The sequence below is a fragment of the Heterocephalus glaber genome, unplaced genomic scaffold (genome assembly GCF_053883595.1).
Source record: "Heterocephalus glaber isolate CG9 unplaced genomic scaffold, H.glaber_assembly_v1.0 deba00000071, whole genome shotgun sequence".
Taxonomy (NCBI): domain Eukaryota; kingdom Metazoa; phylum Chordata; class Mammalia; order Rodentia; family Bathyergidae; genus Heterocephalus; species Heterocephalus glaber.
The window spans coordinates 584,124-604,404 of record NW_028258137.1 but is presented as its reverse complement, the minus strand read 5'-3'; the positions used below and the strand labels follow the sequence as shown (position 1 = coordinate 604,404).

Genomic DNA, 20,281 nt, shown 5'->3' with positions numbered 1-20,281 from the left:
GCTGGGGAGGGTCCGCATTCTGGGCCTCCTCATCTGAAGTGTCATGTTCACGTGGCTGACTCATCCAGGCCAGGGGTGGCTGCAGGAAAGAGTCCCTGCCCCTGCCCAGTGGTCAGGCAAAAGGTCGGGGCTGGCTGCCTCTCCCACCTGCCTGCATTGGCATCTCTGGAGCCACACTGCCCCCTGCTGCTGCCAGTGGAGGTGGCAGGAGCTGCTAGTCAGGCGGTTCCAGCTGCCCTGGTGCCCTGGTGAGCACAAGGGAAACCAGGTGGGCTCACGGCTGGAGCTCGGCCACTGCCAGCCAGGTCCTCTGTCCCCAAGGCGAGGGTGGCCAAGGCCAAGGTCAGGGCTGCAGGCAGGAAGACCCCCGCCCCAGCAGTCAGAGGCTTGGGGCTCAGCCATACCTCTGGAAAGGGGCTGCAACCCCCAGCCCCTCTGCCCACTGCCTGTGGAACCAGGGTTGACTACTGGCCAGTGGACTGCTGGTCCAGGTCCTCGGGACTGCAGGGGCCTGGGCAGCCAGCAGCACCGCCCCCCCAGCAGCTCCTCTGATCTGCTGTTTGTGTCCATCTGTCTGTCCATAATTTTGAATGCCCAAGACTTTTGAAACAGACTTGGCAAGTGAAGATTCTTTTGTGTCTGTAGGGAGTATCCGGGGCTCTGAACAAAGGCAGCGTTTCCCACCCCGCAGCACCACTGGGGCTTCCTGCACTGTGCCCCATGGCCACCAGAGGGCGGGCGGTGGCCTGGACACTGGGACAGGTGTCCTAGGCAGGGATGTGGGGACCACCAGCCCTGGGTCCAGCCCCAGCCTGTCTCTGCCCTGGGGGAGGGTGTTTAAGGGGCAAGAAGCCCCTTTGCAGGACCCCACTGTCCTTCCAGGCCCAGGGACTGAGGGCATTCAGCCTTCCTGACTGACCCCCAGGCCAGGTTTAGTTCCCTCCTGCCCCCTCCACCTGCACCTGAGCCCCAGGGAGCTGGCTCACCCTGCCTGTCCCGAGTGCTCAGCTGCACCCCTACATCTCTGCAAGGAATCCCTGGACCTGTCAGGGACACTGAGGAAACCGTGAGGGCAGAACACCTAGCCTGCAGTCCTGTGTGCATGCCCATTTGCCTGACTGTAAACGTGCGCTATGACCTCCTATGCTCATTGCATGGTTTGCAGTGGGGCAGCCTTGGCTCTGCTGAAAGGCAGGCCACTGCCCCCACCTGTTCCTGAGAGCTGGAAATTCGGTGGCACTGCAGTGGAGTGCGAAAGACCCCTCCACAAGCCAGCAGGCACCCCGCTGCACCCTATGCGGCCCTGGGTGTGGACTGAGCACAGGAAGTGGCATTGCCCTAGGAAGCTGGGTGGGAGTGGCTCTGATTTCAGGAGGGCTACGGGGACCCCAGATGCCCCAGAAGGTAACAGGAGGTGCGGTCAGCCTGGGAAATCTGACGGGGCACCAAGACCTCGGCTGTGGGAGGACCTGGGTGCTTGCCATGCTCATCAGTGCCACGGATCCAGCCTCATGGCTCGCATGTGGGACATATACCCCACACATGTCCCCACCAGGGCACCAAAGCAGTGGAGGGGCAGGGCAGGGGCAAATTCCAGAATGTCCAAGGCTGCAGAGTTGAGAGGGGGGCGGGGCAGTCCAACGTGGGGGGTTGGACCTGGGGCCTGCGGGGTGCAAGGAGGGTCGGAGGCCCCACATCCCACGGCGACAAGGGCTCTTGTGCAGGTGACCGTCCCACGGTCGGATGTGGCCATTGGACAGGACCTTGCTCAGCTCCCTGAACCCAGCACCTCCCTGCCATGGGGCCCCAGGACAGGCCTGGCCTGCTCTGTCAGTGCTGTGTGGGCAGCAGAGGGGCAAGGCCTGGGGAGGAGCATGGTCCACGAGCCCTCTTGCTGCAGGGGTGCTCCCACCCTGTCCCTGCACTAGCAACTGAGAAGACCTGAGACTGGTGGAGGGCAGCACCCCAGTTTCCTCCAGAGCCTCAGAAGCATGGGCCCCAAGGGGACTGTTCCCAGCCTTCCTCCTCCCCCGTGTGGGTGACCAGGTGCCACCCTGCAGGGTGCCTGCCCCACCCACAGCAGCTGACAGCCCTCCAAGCTGGCCAGGGCACAGCAAGCTGACAGCAGCAGAGGCACTGTGCTCCTAGGGCAGAGGAAGGGGTCTCAGCAGGGCCAACAGCCCCACACCCCATGCTGCTGCTCAAGAAAGCCAGTGGCAACTCCTGCTGTGGGCCTTCCAGGCCCAGTTTAGGGAACCCATTCTCCCCATCCAGAGGACAGTGGGTGTGATCCGTAACCAAACCACTGCCACATCCAACAGGAGGCCAGAGGGATGAGTAGGAGACTAGGCACCAGCAGGAGGAAGGCACTGCAGACAGTGGGCCTGGAGGAACAGAGGGGCTGGAGAGGCTGGGGGCAAGCAATCGATGACACGGGAGCTGGGGCAGAAGCTGCTGGGCGGAGCTGCTGAGGGGTGCATGACACGGGAGGCAGGTGGCACGTGGGCAGGTGAAGAGCCCAGCCAGGTTCCTGTGGCGGGCATGAAGGCTGCAGGTCTGGCGGGGAGTATAGGGGGAGGGAATGAGGGAGAAGCCCTGCCCAGGACCTTGGGCACAGCTAGGGTCTCCTGCTCACTTACCTTGTCCTCGCTGGCCTCGGCCCTCGGCCCACAGATCCCAGGGGGTGCCCAGGGCCCCGCTGTCAGGGGCATCATTTCTCCCATCCTCGTGGGGACAGGAAGCCTTCCTCCACTGGCAGCACTGAGCTCCTGCTGCCGGTGCCCTCCTGGCCACGTATTCAGAGGGGGACCACGGGGACCACCCAGGCCACGGGGCCTGGAAGGGAAGAGGGACCGCCAGGGCCAGCTGAGGACAGTACCTGAGTCCTGCGATCACCACGAGGGCGGGACAGCCTGCGGGGTGCGGCCACGCAGGGAGTCAGCCGGAGAGCTGGGCAGGGCCAGGCAAGAGGAGCCGAACCAGCCTGAGCCACAGGTGAGGGGCGCTCCAGACCGTGAGACCCCACCGGAGCCATTCTTAAGCCGGGGCCTCTGCGCGGATGAGTCCCCGAGTCACCCCGTCACGCGCCGCATCTGCCCAAGGGTTGCCTCAACCCCAACCCTAACCACACCCCGAGGGCACGCCAAGGAACAGCTCTCCCTGCCCTCCATTCGACCCGCTTTCCCCCTCCACCCTCGGCTCCTGCCAGCTGCCAGCTCTGGACCGACTGAGCGGCTCCCGCTCAGCGCTGGGCCCCGCCCCGCCCCCGCCTCCCCCGCCTCCCCCCCCCGCCAAGCCCCGCCCCATGGCCCCCATCCCGCCCCGCCTCAATCTCGGTGGTCGTGGCTCCGCCCCTCCCCGCCCCGTCGCTCCCCATCCTGCCCCCGCCTCAATCTCGGTCCGGCCCGCCCCACCTGTGCTGAGCCTTTACCCCCTTTACCCTCGGGCCCACGTGCTCACTCAGCCCGGGGCCCTTCCGCCCCGCCCACTCCCCGCCCACTCCCCGCCCCGTCGCACACATGCTGTCTTCCGCCTCTCGCACACTCGCGCCGTCACTCAGACGCCCGCGTCTCCAGGCCCGAGCGGAGGTGCCCGCCGGACACCAAGCCGGCCCCTCGCCCTCGCCCCCCGCTGGCCCGCATGGACACCGCGCTCCTCCTGGCCCTCGGGCTGCTGGCACAGGTAAGGGTGGCCGCCCGTGGGTCCCCTGGCCGTGGGATGCTGTCCCAGGACCCCGGCCCCTGCCGTCCGGGGGTGGGAGCTGCAGGGGCGCCCACTCGCGGAGTGCTGCTCCCAGGATGCCGAGGAGCGTACCGTCCTCCGTCCTCCGCTGGGTGAAGGAGCCACCCTGTGGTGCCAGGCTGGGGGCCTGAGAGGGCCGGGCAGAGCTCCCTCCCCTTCCCGGCCAGGGACCAATCTGTGGGGGGCGGCGAGGGGTAGCAGGAGGGGCAGCAGGAGGCCCAGCGGGTGTCTGGGCCCCAACCCGAGCTGGGACGACCCTCCCCACCTGTAGGTGGCGTCCCTGCCCCTGCCCGCCATCCTGGCTGCAGGCCAGCTGTGGGCTTTGCCCTCCAGGAACTCCAGTTCTGGGTCGCAGCCCAGCCCGGGCCGGCTGTGGTGCCTTTTGTCCCCTGCAGACCCCCAGCATCCGCCTGGGCCCCGAATGCTGCTGTCCACTTTGGTCCACCTTGCTCTCCCCACTTGGGCCCCAGAGCCCAGACCCAGGCCTACAGGCGTCCACTGGTCAGCCTGTAGCTCTAGGCTGCTGGGGACATGTGCTCACCCCAGGTCAGCAAGTGGGTGGCGTGCAGCAGGGCTGTCCCTCCCCCGCACGTACCAGGGGTTCCTGGGCCCCCAGTTCCCACAGACTCCAGTTCCTGCTGCCAGCTCAGGTTTCAGTCCCTGGCAGCTGACCCAGCCCTGGCCAGCCAGACCCTCCAGCAGCTGCTCCCCGCCCCAAGCCTTGGGGTTCTCGCCCCCCACATGGGAACAGCAGCCCAGTCTGGCTGCCCCCGACCTGCCCCCAAAGCCTCTGCCTGATGCCAACCCTAGGCCCGGACACCTGGTCCCACCCCAAGACCCACTGGCACAAGGCTGCTTGCTCTGGTGCCTGCTCCCCAGTTGCTGTAGGGCACTAAGACAGGGCACTTGCTCGAGCATTCCCCGGACCCTCTCTTTTGGGTTTGGGGGTTAAGGGTGTCCGCCTTTCAGCAGGCCCCATTGCACTGCGAGGGTGGGGAGCTGCTGGGATTCCTCTCCCTCGCTGTTTGCTCCCAGTTTCCTTCACTGAGCAGCTGGAGACCCTAGTGTCAGCGTGGCTCACATTGGCCCCAAGGTGAGAGCTGTCTCCGAGCCCGCACAGTGGGTCTGTGAACCCCCAACCCTCTCTCCCACGCCTAGCTCTGCCTTCAGACCCTGGTCCAGCTGGTCACTCCTCCTGCCCCTCCCCTGCACCCACGGTGTCCCCAGTTGCTGGGCCTACACCTTGGACCCCTCCATTTCGGGAAGAGGAGGGAGGGCCACATGGATGTCTCCAAGAGGCCCCACCTGCTGCTGAGGGCCCCTCAAGATGCCAGAGTGTCCACCAGATGGCCCACGTGACAGTGACTGTGGCTGGGGCCTGGCGACAGCCACGCAGATGGGAGGGAACAGCTGAGCCCCTCCTCCCCTCTCCGGAGACCCTGGGCAGGTGGAGAAGGTGGGGCCCCTGGGCTGCCTGACAGCTGGTCCATTCCTGGCATGCTGGCCGTCCAGGAACAGGGGCCCTGGATTCCAGCCTGCAGAGGGTGGGGTTGGGCCTGGGAAGCCGGTGGGGAGTCCACTAGGGCTTCCTGTCCCCAGCCCAGAGGACTCTGCCTGTGCTCCTGCCAGAATCCAGACCCTCTTCTTTCAGGGTCAGCTCCAGAACCACTTTGCTGTGCTATGGTGGTCAGTATGGGTGGCCCCATGGGCTGGGACCCCCGCCGCGGTCCAGTCAGGATGTGTGCCCAGGCCGGGGAGCCCAAGCGCCTGTTAACTTCCAGCCAGGCCTGGCAGCCTCTCCGGACTGGCTCCACGGCTGCAGTCCTGACAGCTGGTAGGGGCCACAGTGGATGCCTGCTGTCCTCACAAGTCCACCCCTGGTGGCACCGCCTCAGTGTTAGCAAGGCACCGACCTGGCCGGCCACACTGTCCTGTCAGCTCCTTCGGGCTGGGTGCCAGGCAGACACGGGAGGAGCCCGGAAGCCTGGGCCTGGGCCTGGGCCAGTGGCTCTGGCTGTCCTTAGGGCCTCCAGATGGTTCTGAGGGTCCCGGGTCAGGGGGAGCCTGGGTGTGCTGGAGCCTCCATCAGAGAGAGGGCCTGTCCCAGTGTGGGGCACAGAGCGTGCGCAGGTGAGAGCGAGCGCGAGAGGCCTCTCCCCTGCTCCCTGCGGGCTGCCGGGGACTTTGTCTGCCAGGCCTGAGGTGCTGAGTGCCCAAGGCACCCCCAGGCCTGCCTCCGGGGCCAGGCCCTCTGGGGAGGCAGAGCAGGGGACAGAGAGGAGCTGCACAGACGCCCCGAGAGCCAGGGCGGCCCGGCGCACCGACAGCTCCCACCCTCGGGCTGCCGTGGCTGTGGGGATCCGGAGGCCGGGATGTGGGGCTGAGGCCCTGGCGTGGGGGACTGGCTCGAGCTTGGGCAGCCGGATGAGAGGTGGCGGGCTGTGGCCAGGCAGCAGGTCACTGTCTCGGGCCTCCGGGTGGAGGGCTCAGCCTCTCTGAGCCCCTGTTGGAGCCATGCGATGAGGTGTGTACCCCGGTTCCTGAGCCGTGAGGGCGTGGAGCTGGCCAGGGAGGTTCAGGGCAGTCCCACGTCTCTCGAGGCTGTGGCCAGACCGCTGCAGGGTGGGCAGGCTGGCGCACGGCAGGAGCCTGCCCGGACCTGGAAGCAGCTTGTGCCTGGCCGGCCCTGGCAGGCACGAGGGCAGCTCGGCCATCTGTCAGCCAGCAGTGTGCAGCCCCGGGCGAGGGCTGGTGGCCTCCCGCCCACTGGGTCCCGTGGGGCCGTGTGGAGGAGGGGCCTGGGGTCGGCCCTGAGGGGCAGGGGTCAGAGAGGCTGCTTTGGCTTGGATGCTACTGCACCGTGCATCCTCCAGCAAAGCTCACAGGGCCTTGTGCAGCCGGGACTGAATACAGAGCCTGGCCCTGTGTGGGCACCAGGTGCCCACAGTCCCTTCCTCAGCTGGGCCAGGGCCCTCCCCAGAGCACCCTCAGCTCTGCACCGCCACCGACCCCACCCCACATCCCGGTCCCTCCACGAGTCTCAGTCCTAGCGGCAGCAGACAGCAAGGTGTAGCAGAAGCCCGCAACCAGGTGGGCAGAGAAGGGCAGCCAGGGGCCCCAGCCCTGTGACCCAAAAGGAGCCCCGGAGCTCATGGTCCAGTGTGGAGGAACAGGGCCCAGGCAGTTCTGCACCCACGCCCGGCACCCTGGTGCTCCATTCAGCATCCACCCTGGAGCAGAGCCCCCTTGCTGAGGAAGGGGTGCCGGCACCCCTCATCCAACAAGGACTCCCCCCAGGCCGTTCCCAGGTGTGGGTGCAGGGTGGAACCACATCTTGGCCTGGGCTCAGGACACCCGCAGTCCTGGTACAGGAAGTGGGGGTCACCCCTCCCCAACAGTGTCAGTGTTGGGATGCAAAGGAGGCTCTGTCTGCATGGGGCCATGCTGGGGAGGGGCTGGGACAACAGACCTGTGGCAGTGCCAGGCCTGGCCCTGCCCTCCAGGCCCCCAGACCCTCTGTGCTCCTGGGCAGCCCGCAGAGGCCCCCCCAGAGAAGGCCTTGGGCTCAGAGACCTGGGCCCGTTCTCTCTGTGTGTCCCCTGCGCCCAGCGGGCACTCAGCTGGGCCCTGTAGCCACGGCTGCCCTGGCACTATGGCTCTGGGGCTCCTCTGTGTGGGGCGAGGAAGTAAGGGGTGCCCAAGGCCCTGTCTCCGGTCCGGGGAGAAAGCCCCTGCAGGTGGGGCGGGGCCGCCCGTCCCGTCCAGCCGTCTTGGGCTGACCATGCCCTGGTCAGCCTGCTCTGTGCCACCTGAGGTGCCTGGCACAAACCAATGCCCTTGACAAACTGGAAATCAGGCACAGCATGGCCTTTGCTCCTGCAAGGTAGCACTGACACTTGGGGGTCCCTGTGACCGAGGGCAGTTCTGGACACCAAGCCTGCTGGGTGAGCACTGCCCTGGGGGCCAAGGGCTCTCAGGTCTGGCTCCTGCCATGCCTCTCCTGACAGCGCGGGCATTGCCCTGGCCACCCACGCCCACCAAGAGCCCGCAAGCCGTGTGGAGACCAGGGTAGCCGCAGATCAACCCCAGACCCTGCAGAGCCAGTCTGGAGGAAGGGACCCTCCCACGCAGCTGTCCCCACTCTTCACTGGCAGGGGCTGCACCCCAGGGCCTGGCCCGAGTCCCACGCTCCTGGGGAGCAACAGCCACCTCGAGCCCCAGGAGCCCCCACTCCTGTACCCCTTGGGATGTTGGGGCCCACTAGCCAGTCCACAAACTCCTGGGGAGGGTGACCCCTGGGGTGTGGCCCGATTCTGAGGCTCCCAGGTGAGGAAGCAGATAGAAGGCTTCTCCTAGAGAGCACCGGGGCCTCAGATTTGGGTGTGCGCTGTGCCACACCCTGTGCCCTCCCCAGCCACGCAGCCTGACCCACCCAGGGCAGTGGCCCCCCAACCTGCTTCGCCTCACTGCCTGATGGTGCCGTCTGTGTTGCAGAGCCTTGGCTTGTCCTGGGGGGTCCCCAGGCGCCCCAGCACCCTGTACCCCTGGCGCCGGCCACCTGCACTGGGCCGAGTTCGGAGAGCCTGGGTCATCCCACCCATTAGCGTGTCAGAGAACTACAAGGGCCTGCCCTACATGCTGGTGCAGGTGAGGCAGGCGGTGGGGTTGTGCCCGGGGTCCCTGCAGGGGAAGGAGGCTCACGGCTGGGCCCACACCCAGGCCCCGCCCAGCGCAGGGCCAAGTGGCCGCTGCTCTGGTGGCTGATCTGGGTTTCCCGGCAGGCCCTGGCAGAGTGTGCAGATGGGGCTGGGGTGAGGGGTGCTCCTCCCACTCCGTGCTCGGCCTCTGCTGCCCACAGATCCGGTCCGACAAGCGGCAGCCAGGCGGGGTCATCTACAGCATCCAGGGCCCCGGTGTGGATGAGGAGCCCCTGGGCCTCTTCTCTGTGGAGAAGTTCTCAGGGCGGGTGTTCCTCAACGCGGAGCTGGACCGGGAGAAGACGTCCTCCTACAGGGTGGGCCCCCGCCCACCCCACCCACCCCACCCACCTCTTTGAGGCCAGCCAGTCAGCAAGCCGCTGCCTCCTGCCCCTCATGGGGTAGATCCGGACCTTGGGCCTGCAGCCGGGATGTGGGCTGGGATTCTGCCCCCATTCCGAGGGGACCCGAGGCCCCGTGCAGGCCTGGATCTTGGCCCTCAGCTGTCCCAGTTCTGACTGAGGTGTGGGTGGGTCATGAAGGGTCCTAAGCAGGGTCCATCCCCATCCCGTGGCAGCCGCTCTTCTCAGGGTAGGTCAGTGGGGGGCAGGTGAGCCCACTGAGAACCCTGCAGGCCGCGACCGGTAGCCCACTGCACCTGCAGCGTTCAGCGTCGTGCTGACCTCGGGGAGCAGCTTCCTTACTGCCTCTTCGGAAGCAAAGTTCCCTTTTATTTGCCCTGAATCTTCCTCCAGAGTCTAGGAGCCAGTTCTGGTTTCCTTACACAGGAATCCTGAATGTATTCTTCACCCGGAAATTACCCGGTGCCATTCTACCCAGGATAAGGGTACCGGGGAATTAAAATACATTCAAGAGAAGCCCAGCCCCCAAACCTCACAGAGCAAGGAAGGGACATCGGGACACCAGGGGCACCCGGTCTGTGCTGCTGCCCCTGCACGGCCTGGGCCCGGCCAGCCCTCTCTCCCCTTGTACAGCTCAAGGTCTTTGCCCTGGACCGGGGAGGGTCTGTCCTGGAGGAGCCCACTGACCTGGAGATCGTGGTTGTGGATCAGAACGACAACCGGCCAGCCTTCGTGCAGGAGGTGTTCGCTGGCCGCGTGCTGGAAGGCGCAGCCCCAGGTGAGAGTGCGTGGAGGGGCAGGATTCCCCGACCCCTCCCTGGGGCTCCCCCCAAAGTCTGGAGTGAGCCAAGCCTCCCCAAGCCACTTCCGGCTCAGCATGGATTCCAGCACCTCCGGAATACAGGGAGGATGCTGGGTGGCGAAGCTGTGGTTTCTCCTCCTCGAAGCTGTGGTTTCTCCTCCTCGTCTACTTGGAGTTACATTCGTTTGTTTGTTTATTTTTTTGGTACCGGGGATCGAACTTGGGTCCTTGCGCTTGCGAGGCAGGCAGCGGAACCACTGAGCTAAATCCCCGGCCCTGGAGTTACATTCGTGTGACAAAGTTAACCGTGTAAGCCGGGCCTGGTGGCACACTCCTGTCATCCCAGGACCCTGGGGGGCTGAGGCAGGACAAGCAAAACTTTGAGCCCAGCCTAGGCAACTGAAGGACTTAGCAAGAACTTGTCTCAAAACAAAAAATAAAAAAGGGCTGGAGTGTAGCTCAGTGCCTGGGTTCAGTCCCCAGTACTGTAAAAAAGAAACGTTGGCCATCTAGTGAAGAATTCAGTGCCATTTGGAACATCCGCGGGGTCTACTGGGAGGCACCGTCTCCTGCAGAGCGGCAGTGTGGCCTGGACAGCCCTGCCGTCCGTCCTCCCGCCCCTCCACCCCGTCCCTGCCTGCTCAACCCCCGAGAGCCCTTCGGAGAGTCAAGGGCCCACCTGCCGCGCTTTGTTCTGTTTCATCCCGTGTGTTGTGAAGAGTTGAAGCAACCATCTCGGTTTTACTTTTAGCTTTTTATTTTGACATAATTTCAGACTTACAGAAGAGGTGCAGGGGATTCCAGCGTGCGTGTTGCGGGCTGTGTCTGTCCATTCGTTCAGACCTCTCTGCCCCCCACCCACCCGCTCAGACTGGGCTCTGCCAGCTTAGCCTGGTGCAGCCACTGAGATTAGGGCATGTGTTCACACAAGACTAACCCCGTTCTCAGATTATTCAGTTTCGATTCCCAGAACAACGATTTTGGTCACAAAGCAACTCCTGGTAGTGGGTTTCATGGGTGGTGGCTTTTTTTGTTTTTGTTTTTTAGTACTAGGTCTAGCTATGTAGTGCAGGCTGGCCTTGAACTCACCATGTAGCCCAAGTTGGCCTCAAACTTGCTGCAATCCTCCTGCTTCAGCCTCCTGAGTGCTGAGATTACAGGTGTGCACCACCACGCACGGCACACGGTGGTGTCTCACCCTTCGAACTGGCTCCATTTCTGAGTCCTAAGGGCTCTCCAGAATTTCCTGTCCTTCCCTACATGCTGCCCCTTCTCCATGAGGCCTCGCCCATGTGGGGCAGGTCCCCAGAGCCCCTTGCCACCACGGGTCTGGTCACCTGTCCGGGTGCAGCATCTCACCCTAGACCCTGGGCAAGGAGCCACTGGGTCTCTCCCTGCTCAGACCTTGCCTGGCCCAGTGTGCATGCTCAGAGGGGCCCCCCAAGGTCCTGGTGCAGGGCGTGGAGAGTCTCAGCTCTGCTCCAGCCTCTCGGGGTGTGGGAAAAACCAGCAGCAGGGGACAGATGTCTGTGTGGGGCCGAGACACTGGGGTACTGCCCCCTTGGGTCTTGATGGGCTCCTGCTGCTCTCTTCTCCCGCTCTCCAATCTCCCCCTCTCCTCACTGTCCCGAGTCTGCAGCCCAGCCTGATCTCATGGCTGGTGGCTTGTTCTCCTTGAGGTGGGAGAGATGTTGCCTCTGCCTGGCGCCGTCCTTGCCTTTCTGCTGTGGGACCAGGTGGCACGTTAGGGTGCTGCATGCTGGCCCCACTCAGCTCCCTCCCTGCCCTGGGTACTGGGGTTTCTTGCCCACTGCTCTGGCCAGGCTGGGCCTGGCCTGTGGAGGACACCCTGGCTCCTGACCGGGAGTTGACTCTGATGCGCCAGCTGCCGGGCTGCGGGTGGAGGGGCATCTGATGCCAGGTCCACCCTGGGGTGCTGTGCACACAGCGTGCCCGCTGTGCCCCATGCTCCCCGTCCTCCCCAGGCACCTATGTGACCCGGGCCGAGGCCACCGACGCCGATGACCCAGACACAGACAATGCGGCGCTGCACTACTCCATCCTGGCACAGGGGAGCCCCGAGCTCTTCAGCATCCATGAGCGCACGGGCGAGATCCGCACTGTACACGTGGGGCTGGACCGTGAGGTGAGCCGGCTCCGCGCCTCCGGACAGGGTGGCAAGCTTGAGCCTGCCCGCCTGATTGACTTCATGAGTCTCCATCTTGGAATAAAAAATGTGGCTCTGTGCAGAGGCCCAGGGTTCATCCCCAGCAACCCCCAAAAAGCTTCCTTGGCCTGGCAGCCCAGGGAATCTGCTGAGCAGAAACCAGGCCCATGCCTGGAGGGGCTTTGAGAGCCCAGGGTGCTGGCAGCAAATGCCTCCTTCTGCCTGGGCCGGCGGCTCGCTTGCCTCCCTCTGGCCTGGCCTTGTGGGGTGAGCCCCAGGGCCCTGAGCAGCGTGCCCCGGCCTTGCCACGGGACCCCCGCCGGCACTGCTCGCTGCTGTCCCTCCGTGCCTGTGTCCGGCACCACGCCTGGCCTCTTGCCACTTACTGGCCGGGGAGACGCTGACCATGGTGCAGGGCCAGATGCCCCGCCCAGCGACCCACCAGCCTAGGCCTTTGCCCGGCCTGAGCATCCCCTCCTCCTCCTCTCCTTTTGTGGTGCTGCGGATGGAACCCAGAGCCTCACACGGAGCTGCAGCCCCAGCCCTTTATTTTTTATTTTGAGACAGGGTCTTGCTACGTTGCCCAGGCTGGGCTTGAACTTGGGACCCTCCTGCCTCTTCCTAGAGTGCTGGGATCACAGGTGTGCACCACCAGGCACAGCCGCCCTGCAACCTCTGACCCCATATCACTGTGTCCCCAGGCGGTCACCACGTACAACCTGACGCTGCAGGTGGCAGACATGTCTGGACAAGGCCTCAGTGCCACAGCGTCGGCCATCATCTCCGTGGACGACATCAACGACAATGCCCCTGAGTTCACCAGGGGCAAGGTGCTGCCTCTGCCCCATGCAGGGCTGCCTGTCCCTCCTGGCTCTGGCTGCGGGCAGGGTGTGGGGCATTCCAGGGGAGGGTGCTACGGGGGCGGCTGCCTGCATGCTGAGCCCAAGGCCTGGGGAGGGGCGGCTGCGGGACCCTCCGGGCCTCGCGAGGTGGGAGGGGCAGCCAGCCTCCCCCTGGGCACCATGGGGGCACCCAGCACGGGAGGGAGGAGGGCGGTGGGCTAGGCACCCCGAGGCGCCCCTCCCTGGCCCACTCCGGGGTAACCAGGCCTGGGTCCCCCAGCTCCTCATGGAGGTCACAGAGGCTGTCAGTGGAGTGGATGTGGGGCGGCTGGAGGTGGAGGACAGGGACCTGCCTGGCTCCCCCAACTGGGTGGCCAACGTCACTATCCTGGAGGGTGACCCCGAGGGACACTTCGGCATCAGAACGGACCCCAGGACCAACGAGGGTGTGCTGTCTGTGGTGAAGGTGAGCCGCCTTGGAGGCGTCACAGGCATGGTACATGTATGGCATCACACTGCATGCTGAAGAACAGGCCCACAGGGGCTTGGGGTTTAGTGGTTCTGCTGGACGCCTTGCGAGCGCAAGGACCCGAGTTCAATCCCTGGTACCAAGGCCCACAGGTGAACATGTGTACACACCTGAGGTCGGTGCACAGGAGGTTCACTGCAAGAAACTGGCTTGGCAGTTTCCTGTCCCAGGCAGGCTGGGCACCTGCTCATGGGGTAGATTCTCAAGCGATGCTCCTATCCCAACCAGGGTGGCCCCCAGCTTGGCGCCACTGCCGCCTGTGCCATGGGCCCACAGAGCAACACCAGAGGGATGCTGGCCCACAGCCTGTGTCACACGTGAGCCTGACCCTACAACACAGGCTCGTTCTGAGTGACGGGCATTGGTCTTGCTATTTTTGCATTGATCTTTGAGCTATTTAGCCCTGCAGTTTCTGTTTCACCAGGGTTGAAAGGGGAAGAAGGAAAGACAGGTTCTCAGGACAAACCCAGGAGGGGTCCTGGAGGAGGGAGGTCACCCAGCTGAGTCCTGAGCAGTGGCTGCTCTGCCTCCTCAGCCCCTGGACTATGAGAGCCATGCACACTATGAGCTCAGGGTGTCTGTGCAGAATGAGGCCCCACTACAGGCAGCACCCCCCCGGGCCCAGCGGGGCCAGGCCACAGTCAGCATCCGGGTGCAGGACGTCAACGAGGCACCTGTGTTCCTCGAGAACCCGCTGAGAACCAGCCTGGCAGAGGGGGCACCCCCCGGGACCTTCGTGGCCAGCTTCTCTGCACAAGACCCCGACACCGTGCAGCTGCAGAGGGTCAGGTGGGTCCCGGGCAAGAGGTGCGCTGGCTGCCGTGCGAGGTGCAGAGGTCCAGAGTGTCCACAGCCCTGGCGCCATGCGTGTCACCCTGTGTCTCCAGGTCACACAAACACGGCTGCCCTGTCCTCCCTGGCCGGTGTGTCCATCTCAGTGGCAACCCTGACCATCTCAAGCACTGCCCAGGGGCAGGACCCTGAGCCTATGTCCCGTGTGGGAGGACAAAGGCCAGCTCAGACCAAGGGGCTCCCCTCAAAGGCTCCTGGGAAGTGCAGGGGCCGCAGCTCCTTGTGCCCGTGTGGTGTGTCACATCTGCATGGCCTGTGCACAAGAAGGGTGTGGTGTATGTGTTGTCCTAGGTGTCTGTGCTGCCCCTTCTGGGGGTCCGGTGGGCTCAGCACCCCTATTCCCCCCAACAGCTACTCCAAGGACTATGACCCTGAGGACTGGCTGCAGGTGGACGGAGCCACTGGCCAGATCCAGACGCGAAGGGTTCTGAGCCCGGCCTCCCCCTTCCTGAAGGACGGCTGGTACCGGGCCATCGTCCTCGCCCTCGACGACGGTGAGCAGCCGGCGTCCCCAGGGGTGGTAGGGTGGACGGGGATGGACCGGGCCAGAAGTGGACCCACCCACCGCCTGGGCCCTCAGGCTCGCCGCCTCGTACGGCCACCGGCACGCTGTCCGTGGAGATCCTGGCGGTGAACGACCACGCGCCTGCACTGGCGCCGCTGGCGGCTCCAAGCCTGTGCAGCGAGCCGGAACGCGGCCCCGGGCTGCTGCTGGGCGCCACTGACCAGGACCTGCCGCCGCACGGGGCGCCCTTCCGCTTCCGCCTCAGCCCCGCCGAGCCCGGGCTGGGCCGCAACTGGAGCCTCAGCCACGTCAACGGTGCGCGCACCCCGGGCCCGGGCGGGCGGCCTGGGAAGCTGAGGCCCAGGCCCCGCTGACCGCAGCCCTTCCGCAGGGACCCACGCGCGCCTGCGGCCGCGGCACACTCTCCCCGAGGGCCTGCACCGCCTCCGCCTGCTGCTCCAGGACTCCGGACAGCCGCCGAAGGAACGCGAGCAGCCGCTCAACGTCACCCTGTGTCGCTGCGGGCTCAGTGGCGCCTGTCTGCCCGGGGCCGCGGCGCTCAGGGCAGGGGGCGCGGGCCTTGGGCTGGGCGTGCTGGCGGTGGCGCTGGGGAGCGCTGCGGTGCTGCTGCGTGAGTGACTCCGCCCCGCCCCGCGACCCCGCCCACCCGGGCCCCGCCCCCGCAGCCCACCCACCGCCGAGTCCCCCGCCCCCTCGGGGACCCCGCTCGCCCCATCACCTGTGCCCCCTCCCCCAGTGCTGGTTCTGCTCGTGCTGCTCAGAGCGCGGTTCCGGCAGCGGTCGCGGGACAGGAGCCTGCTGCGCGGCCTGCAGGACGACTACCTTCGGGACAACATTCTCAACTACGACGAGCAGGGAGGCGGGGAGGAGGACCAGGTGAGGGGCCGGGGAGGGGAGGGGGGGCCCAGGCAGGCTCAGGGCGCGGGAGCCCCCACGGACCCCCGTGTGACCTCTGCGCAGGACGCCTACGATATAAGCCAGCTGCGCCACCCCTGGGAGCCAGTGTTCCCGAGCTTCCCCCCGGGCCGGCCGCCCCTACGCCGCGAGGCCCCCTTGGGCCGCGGGCGCCCCCAGCCGCCCCGCGCGCCGCCCGCCAGCCCCGCGGACATCGCCGGCTTCATCCGAGACGTAGGTGCCGCTGGCGTCCGCACGAGGGCGCGCGCACAGGTGTGCGCAGCCCGGGCTCTGGATCCTGGGCCGGAGGCGGGGCCTCCTTGGGCCCGAGGATGAGCTGCCCGCCGCGTGGGGGGGAGTGGATCGGCCGGGCCCGGGGCCTGCGGGTGCTGACCTCCGTGGGGCCCACAGGGCCTGCAGGCTGCGGACTGCGACCCCAGCGTGCCGCCCTACGACACGGCGCTCATCTACGACTACGAGGGGGAAGGCTCCGTGGCGGGGACGCTGAGCTCCCCCGTGTCCAGCGTGGGCGAGGAGGACCAGGACTACGACTACCTCCAAGACTGGGGCCCGCGCTTCGCCCGACTGGCGGACCTGTACGGACACCCGTGAGGCCGGACGGGGTGGGGCGTGGGCCCTGCCCCGGCCCCCACACGAAAGCGGCGGTTCAGTCCGGGGCAGGTGGGAGGACTGGAGCCAGACGCTGAGCCAGCTGCCGGCGGCGCCCGCCTTTGGCGCCCCCTGGTGGATGCGCCGTGTGTGAATCTGAATTTAAAAAAACGAGCCCCGTTCGCCTGACACGCCGAGTGCCACACTGACCTCGCGGGGCGCAGTCCTTGCCCCCAAGAGTAGGGTTTCTCAAGGCAGAAAGGGGCCGGAGCCGCCTCCAGGCCCAGGGTCGGGGGCACAGCACGGGCCCTGCCAGGCAACGCCAAGAAAGACCCAGGAAGGTGGCCAGATACTAGGGCTCCCTTTATCTTGCACTCCTGGCCAGGCGGCCCGGGAGAGCCCCCTGGGGGACAGCCCTGGCTGTGGACACGCTGTCTGCCCCGCCGGAGGCTGCCCACCGTGGCTCCCCCAGCTCCTGGGTGCCATGGGGCTGTGGCTGCCATCTCAGTGGGAGGGCCGCAGAAGGGGCAGGCGGTCCTGGGGGCGGTCGGCATCCTCCAGCGACACAGGCAGTGCTCGGCCGCAGGTCTCGGGCAGCAGCAGGATACAGAGCAGGGCGAGGATGGCCACGGAGGCCAGCACCGTGTGCTGCAGGAAGAAGCCCCGCTGGCCGGCCATCTCCGTGAGGGGCGCAGCTGCCTGGCCCAGGGACCTGGCGCCCAGCACGAGGCCCAGCGCAGCGCCCCTGTGGGGAGAGGAGGTGCAGCTGGTGGGCCCAGACCAGGATGGAGTCCCAGGAAACCCCGCGGATTCTGTCCTGCCATTGGGAGCCAGAAAGCCACTTCCCTGAGCTCTGCCTCCCTGGCTTGGCACCCGCAGGACGCCACAGGGTTCAGGAAGGTGATGTGGGGACAGTGCTGCCGGGCAGATGCTGCTCACCTGATTACCGTGGGGCAGGCCTCAGCCACAAAGAGGCTGCTGAGCACCGACATGGTCTGGGAGGCCAGGAGGCCCAGGACCGACAGGGGCAGCGAGATCCAGCCTGGCAGGTCTAGGACAAAGGACAGGGTTGCTGGACTCTCCACAGCGCCTGCCCGGCCACACAGGGCCTCCCTCCCCGTGTGGGCACAGCTGTCCCAGGCGCACACCTACCCCACCCTGCAGCCTGACGCCAGCCTGGCTGATTCCAGGGGCTTCTTCGTGATGGGTCACAGTGCAGGGACAGTGGACACCAGGCTGGGTACCTCATTTCCTGCTACTTCTGCAATTCTGAGAATTGTCCCAAAATTCTGAGTACTTTCCTTGTGTTGTTTTGTATTTTGGGCAGTACTGGAGATTAAAGCAAGGCCCTTCACACAGAGCTACTTCCCTGTTTTTCATTCTGAGACAGGGCCTCACTAAAGTGCCCCAGGTGAGCTCAACCTTGGGATTCTGCCTCAGCCTCACAGTGCTGGGAGGGCAGCTGTGGGCCAGCATGCCCAGCTTTTTAAAATTCTGGCTCCTTCTGGCCAAGGCCCTGCTCACGCCATGGCTGCTACTGTGCAGGACACCCTCAGCCTGTGTTGCATCCAGTGCCCAGAGCAGGTGCCTCACAGTCTGGACCTGGATGGGGTCCTTGTATTCAGTCTGTCCTGGATCCTCTCAGGCCCTTAACTCTTGGCCCCACCCAGTTTCCCCAACTGTACATCAGAGCACAGAGAGAAAAACAGGCCAGTCCTGGGGCCCTCGGCTTCCTACTGCCCCTACTGGCACCAGCCCCCCAGGCAGGGCCTGACCCTAGACCCTCAGCCCAAATACAACCACCTCCTGTGTGGCCCACGGGGCCCCAAACTCACACTGAGCCCCAGCAAGCAGCAGCAGGGATGCCAGGCCTGTGACCAGGGTGCCCAGCAGCAGGATGAGGCGGCGACCCCAGCGATCAGCAGTCAGGAGCAAGCAGATGATGGCTGTGGCCTCCAGGCCGGCCTCCGGGAAATAGGGCAGGTAGAAGGATGTCTCTCATGGGGCCAGGCTGCGCAGGAAGCTGGCTCGGATGCCCCCGCCAACCAGCCTGGAAGGGAGGCCTCGCTGTGGGACTGAGGGACAGATGCCCCGCTCCAGGGGCCAAGGCCAGCCCCAGCCCCAGCCCCAGCCGCCCCTCCTCACGAGCTGATGCCCAGGATGAGCGTGTTTCTCCAGGTGACGTGGCTGTGCAGGAGGCCCAGGACCGAGTGGTACCGAGGCTGGGTGCTGCCTGTAGCCAACTCGGCCAGCTCTGTGGTGGGGGGGACAGGGGCAGGTGTGATGTCCGGCCTCTCCAGGCTGGCCCTCCTACCGCAAGGGGCACCTCACCTGTAGCCAGGGAGCTGTCCTCCAGGGAGCCCTGCTCAGGGTCCACACCGCTGGCTTCCGCGAAGTGCCACAGGATCCTCCTGGCCTGGGCCACCTGTCCCGTGGCCAGCAGCCAGCAGGGAGACTTGGGAAACAGGGCTGGGAACCTGTGGTGTTGGTGAGGGTGCCCTGGCTTCCTCCACCTCCTTCCCGGGGTCGCAGAGGCCAGCCCCTCCCGGACCCAGAGGGTGGGGACAGCGGCATGGCTGTGACCTCTCCTCGGAGAGAGAGAATGAACAGGTACATTTGCTCCCAGGGCAGCCACCAGCCTGCTCCCACTACATTCACCCCCAAAAGAGCAGCAGGAGCCCGGTCACCAGAGCAATCAGCCCCTGCAGAAGGCGCCAGTCCTGTGCCAACACGGCCAGCCTGGGCAGCAGTAGTGCACCCAGCAGAGGCTGGCACCCGAGGAGAAGGCCAGGCGGTGCACGGGGTCACACAGCTCCAGGCCTGGGGCAGAAGGGGTGGCCTGAGCCGAGGACTCGCGGCGGGCAGGCAACCACCCATCCCGGGAGAGTGGGGGGCAGCTCCCTGGTACTCACGCGCCACAGAGAGGGCCAGGGAGGCCCCTACCAGGGCGCCCCCGTGGAGCAGCCGCAGGGCCAGGAGGGCAGGGAAACTGGCAGCCAGGGCCTTGCTGGCCCCAAGGACAGTGGCCAGGACCAGGGAGGACACAAAAACAGCCCGGCGGCCAAACCTGGTGGGAGTGGGGACACAGATGGCACCGGGAGGAAGGTGGCGAGGAGAGGGCATGAGGGGCAGGGCTCCCCTGTCGCAGCCAGCACCCGGGAGCACCGCGCCCAGCAGGCAGCCCAGGAGGTGGCCCGTGTGCTGCAGGGGGACCTTCCAGCCATCCCCACACACGAGGTCCCACTGCGTGACAGCAGCCACGTGAGAGCAGCCCTGACCCACAGATGCAGGGTCTCGGAGCCCTGGCGGGACACGGGGAGACAGCCGAGGGCACCGGCCCTGGTGGGTCTGCCCAGGCCTGGGCGTCCCTGCTCTGCCCTGGGTGGTAAGGACTTGGGTCCCCGGCCATCCTGCTTCTCCAGAGGGGACCTCGCTGCCCCCTTGCCCTAGCTGACCTTGTCCCACCTATCTACCTGCCCGGCCCCAGCTGGCCAAGGGGCTTCCTCTCGGAGACAGGGTCACGCCCCGGCCACCGGCCCCGCCCGCCAGCCTGGAGAGCGGCTCCGGGAACAGGGACGGGAGGGCGCCTCGAGGGCTCTTCCTTCCGGGCAGCGGCCCTTGACCCGGCCTCCCCTTTCCCACCCACGCCCGCGAGCTCAGCTGCTGTGGGCCGGGAGAGCCAGGCTTGCCCTTCAACACCGCACCGTGCAAGCTGCGGGTGGGGCGCGGAGGCGGCCGGGCTGGTGCCAGGGCCCAGAGACAGCAGGTGGGCACTCTCGGCCAGCGCGGACGGTGGTGGGGCAAAGGCCTGGCCGCGCTTGGCTGGGCGACCTCGTCCGTGCCCCCACCCCGCGGCCCGGCCGCCCCGGCGACCATCGCCCCCGCCGGGGACCGGCGCCCACCTGGATGACCGGGCTGCGCCAGAGGCCAGCGACGGGCAGCGCGTAGAGCCAGCCTCGCGTGCAGGGCCGCGTGCCGTCGGGCAAGGGGGCCGTGGGCGCCGCGGGGTAGCGCAGCAGCGGGCAGGGGCTGGGCGCGAGCGCGGGGGACAGCAGCGCGGGCCGCGCCGTGAGCAGCAGGTCGGAGCTCAGCGCCAGCCCCAGCGCCACACACGGCAGCCACGACGCCACGGCCAGCAGGCGCCGGGCCCGGCCGAAACCGCCCGCAGCGCGCAGCGCCCGTTCCTCGCGCTCCATGGCGGAGCGGCTGCGGCGGGGGGGGGGCGGGGGGGGCGGGGCTTGGACCGTGAGGGCGGGGCGG

At 66.5% G+C, this 20,281-nt stretch overlaps 2 protein-coding genes across 7 annotated transcripts; one reads left to right on the top strand and one right to left on the bottom strand.

Annotated features, from left to right (window-relative positions):
* Window positions 1–3,560: 3,560 nt before the first annotated feature.
* Cdh15 (cadherin 15) lies at window positions 3,561–17,381 on the top strand. Of its 6 annotated transcripts, none has more exons than XM_004842651.4 (14): window positions 3,561–3,681; window positions 8,236–8,388; window positions 8,600–8,755; window positions 9,434–9,578; window positions 11,588–11,748; window positions 12,471–12,599; window positions 12,892–13,077; window positions 13,676–13,929; window positions 14,344–14,486; window positions 14,573–14,812; window positions 14,889–15,128; window positions 15,255–15,394; window positions 15,479–15,646; window positions 15,824–17,381. In XM_004842651.4, exons 1-14 carry the CDS (start codon window positions 3,640–3,642, stop codon window positions 16,022–16,024), a joined length of 2,358 nt encoding a protein of 785 aa, XP_004842708.1. In that variant the 5' UTR covers window positions 3,561–3,639; the 3' UTR covers window positions 16,025–17,381. The 6 variants fall into 6 exon arrangements, with proteins under 6 accessions (XP_004842708.1, XP_021112214.1, XP_012926893.1 ...); XM_021256555.2 differs by having other exon boundaries at window positions 15,479–15,685; XM_021256556.2 differs by lacking the exon at window positions 3,561–3,681 and adding an exon at window positions 3,915–4,834 and having other exon boundaries at window positions 15,479–15,685.
* On the bottom strand, window positions 16,526–20,227 carry Slc22a31 (solute carrier family 22 member 31). The gene is given in 10 exon segments (XM_087189799.1): window positions 16,526–16,766; window positions 16,961–17,072; window positions 17,857–18,071; window positions 18,167–18,344; window positions 18,347–18,498; window positions 18,680–18,782; window positions 18,785–18,841; window positions 18,934–19,088; window positions 19,152–19,264; window positions 19,924–20,227. Coding segments are annotated over 10 exon segments (1,620 nt in total). The 5' UTR covers window positions 20,218–20,227.
* Between the last annotated feature and the right edge of the window lie 54 nt (window positions 20,228–20,281).

Bases quoted from the DNA above. Each gene is read 5' to 3' on its own strand.
- Cdh15 (XM_021256555.2), top strand. From the start codon at position 3,640: ATGGACACCGCGCTCCTCCTGGCCCTCGGGCTGCTGGCACAG. The intron at 3,682-8,235 runs GTAAGGGTGGCC...TCTGTGTTGCAG, and splicing joins CCCTCGGGCTGCTGGCACAG to AGCCTTGGCTTGTCCTGGGG. The intron at 11,749-12,470 runs GTGAGCCGGCTC...CTGTGTCCCCAG, and splicing joins ACGTGGGGCTGGACCGTGAG to GCGGTCACCACGTACAACCT.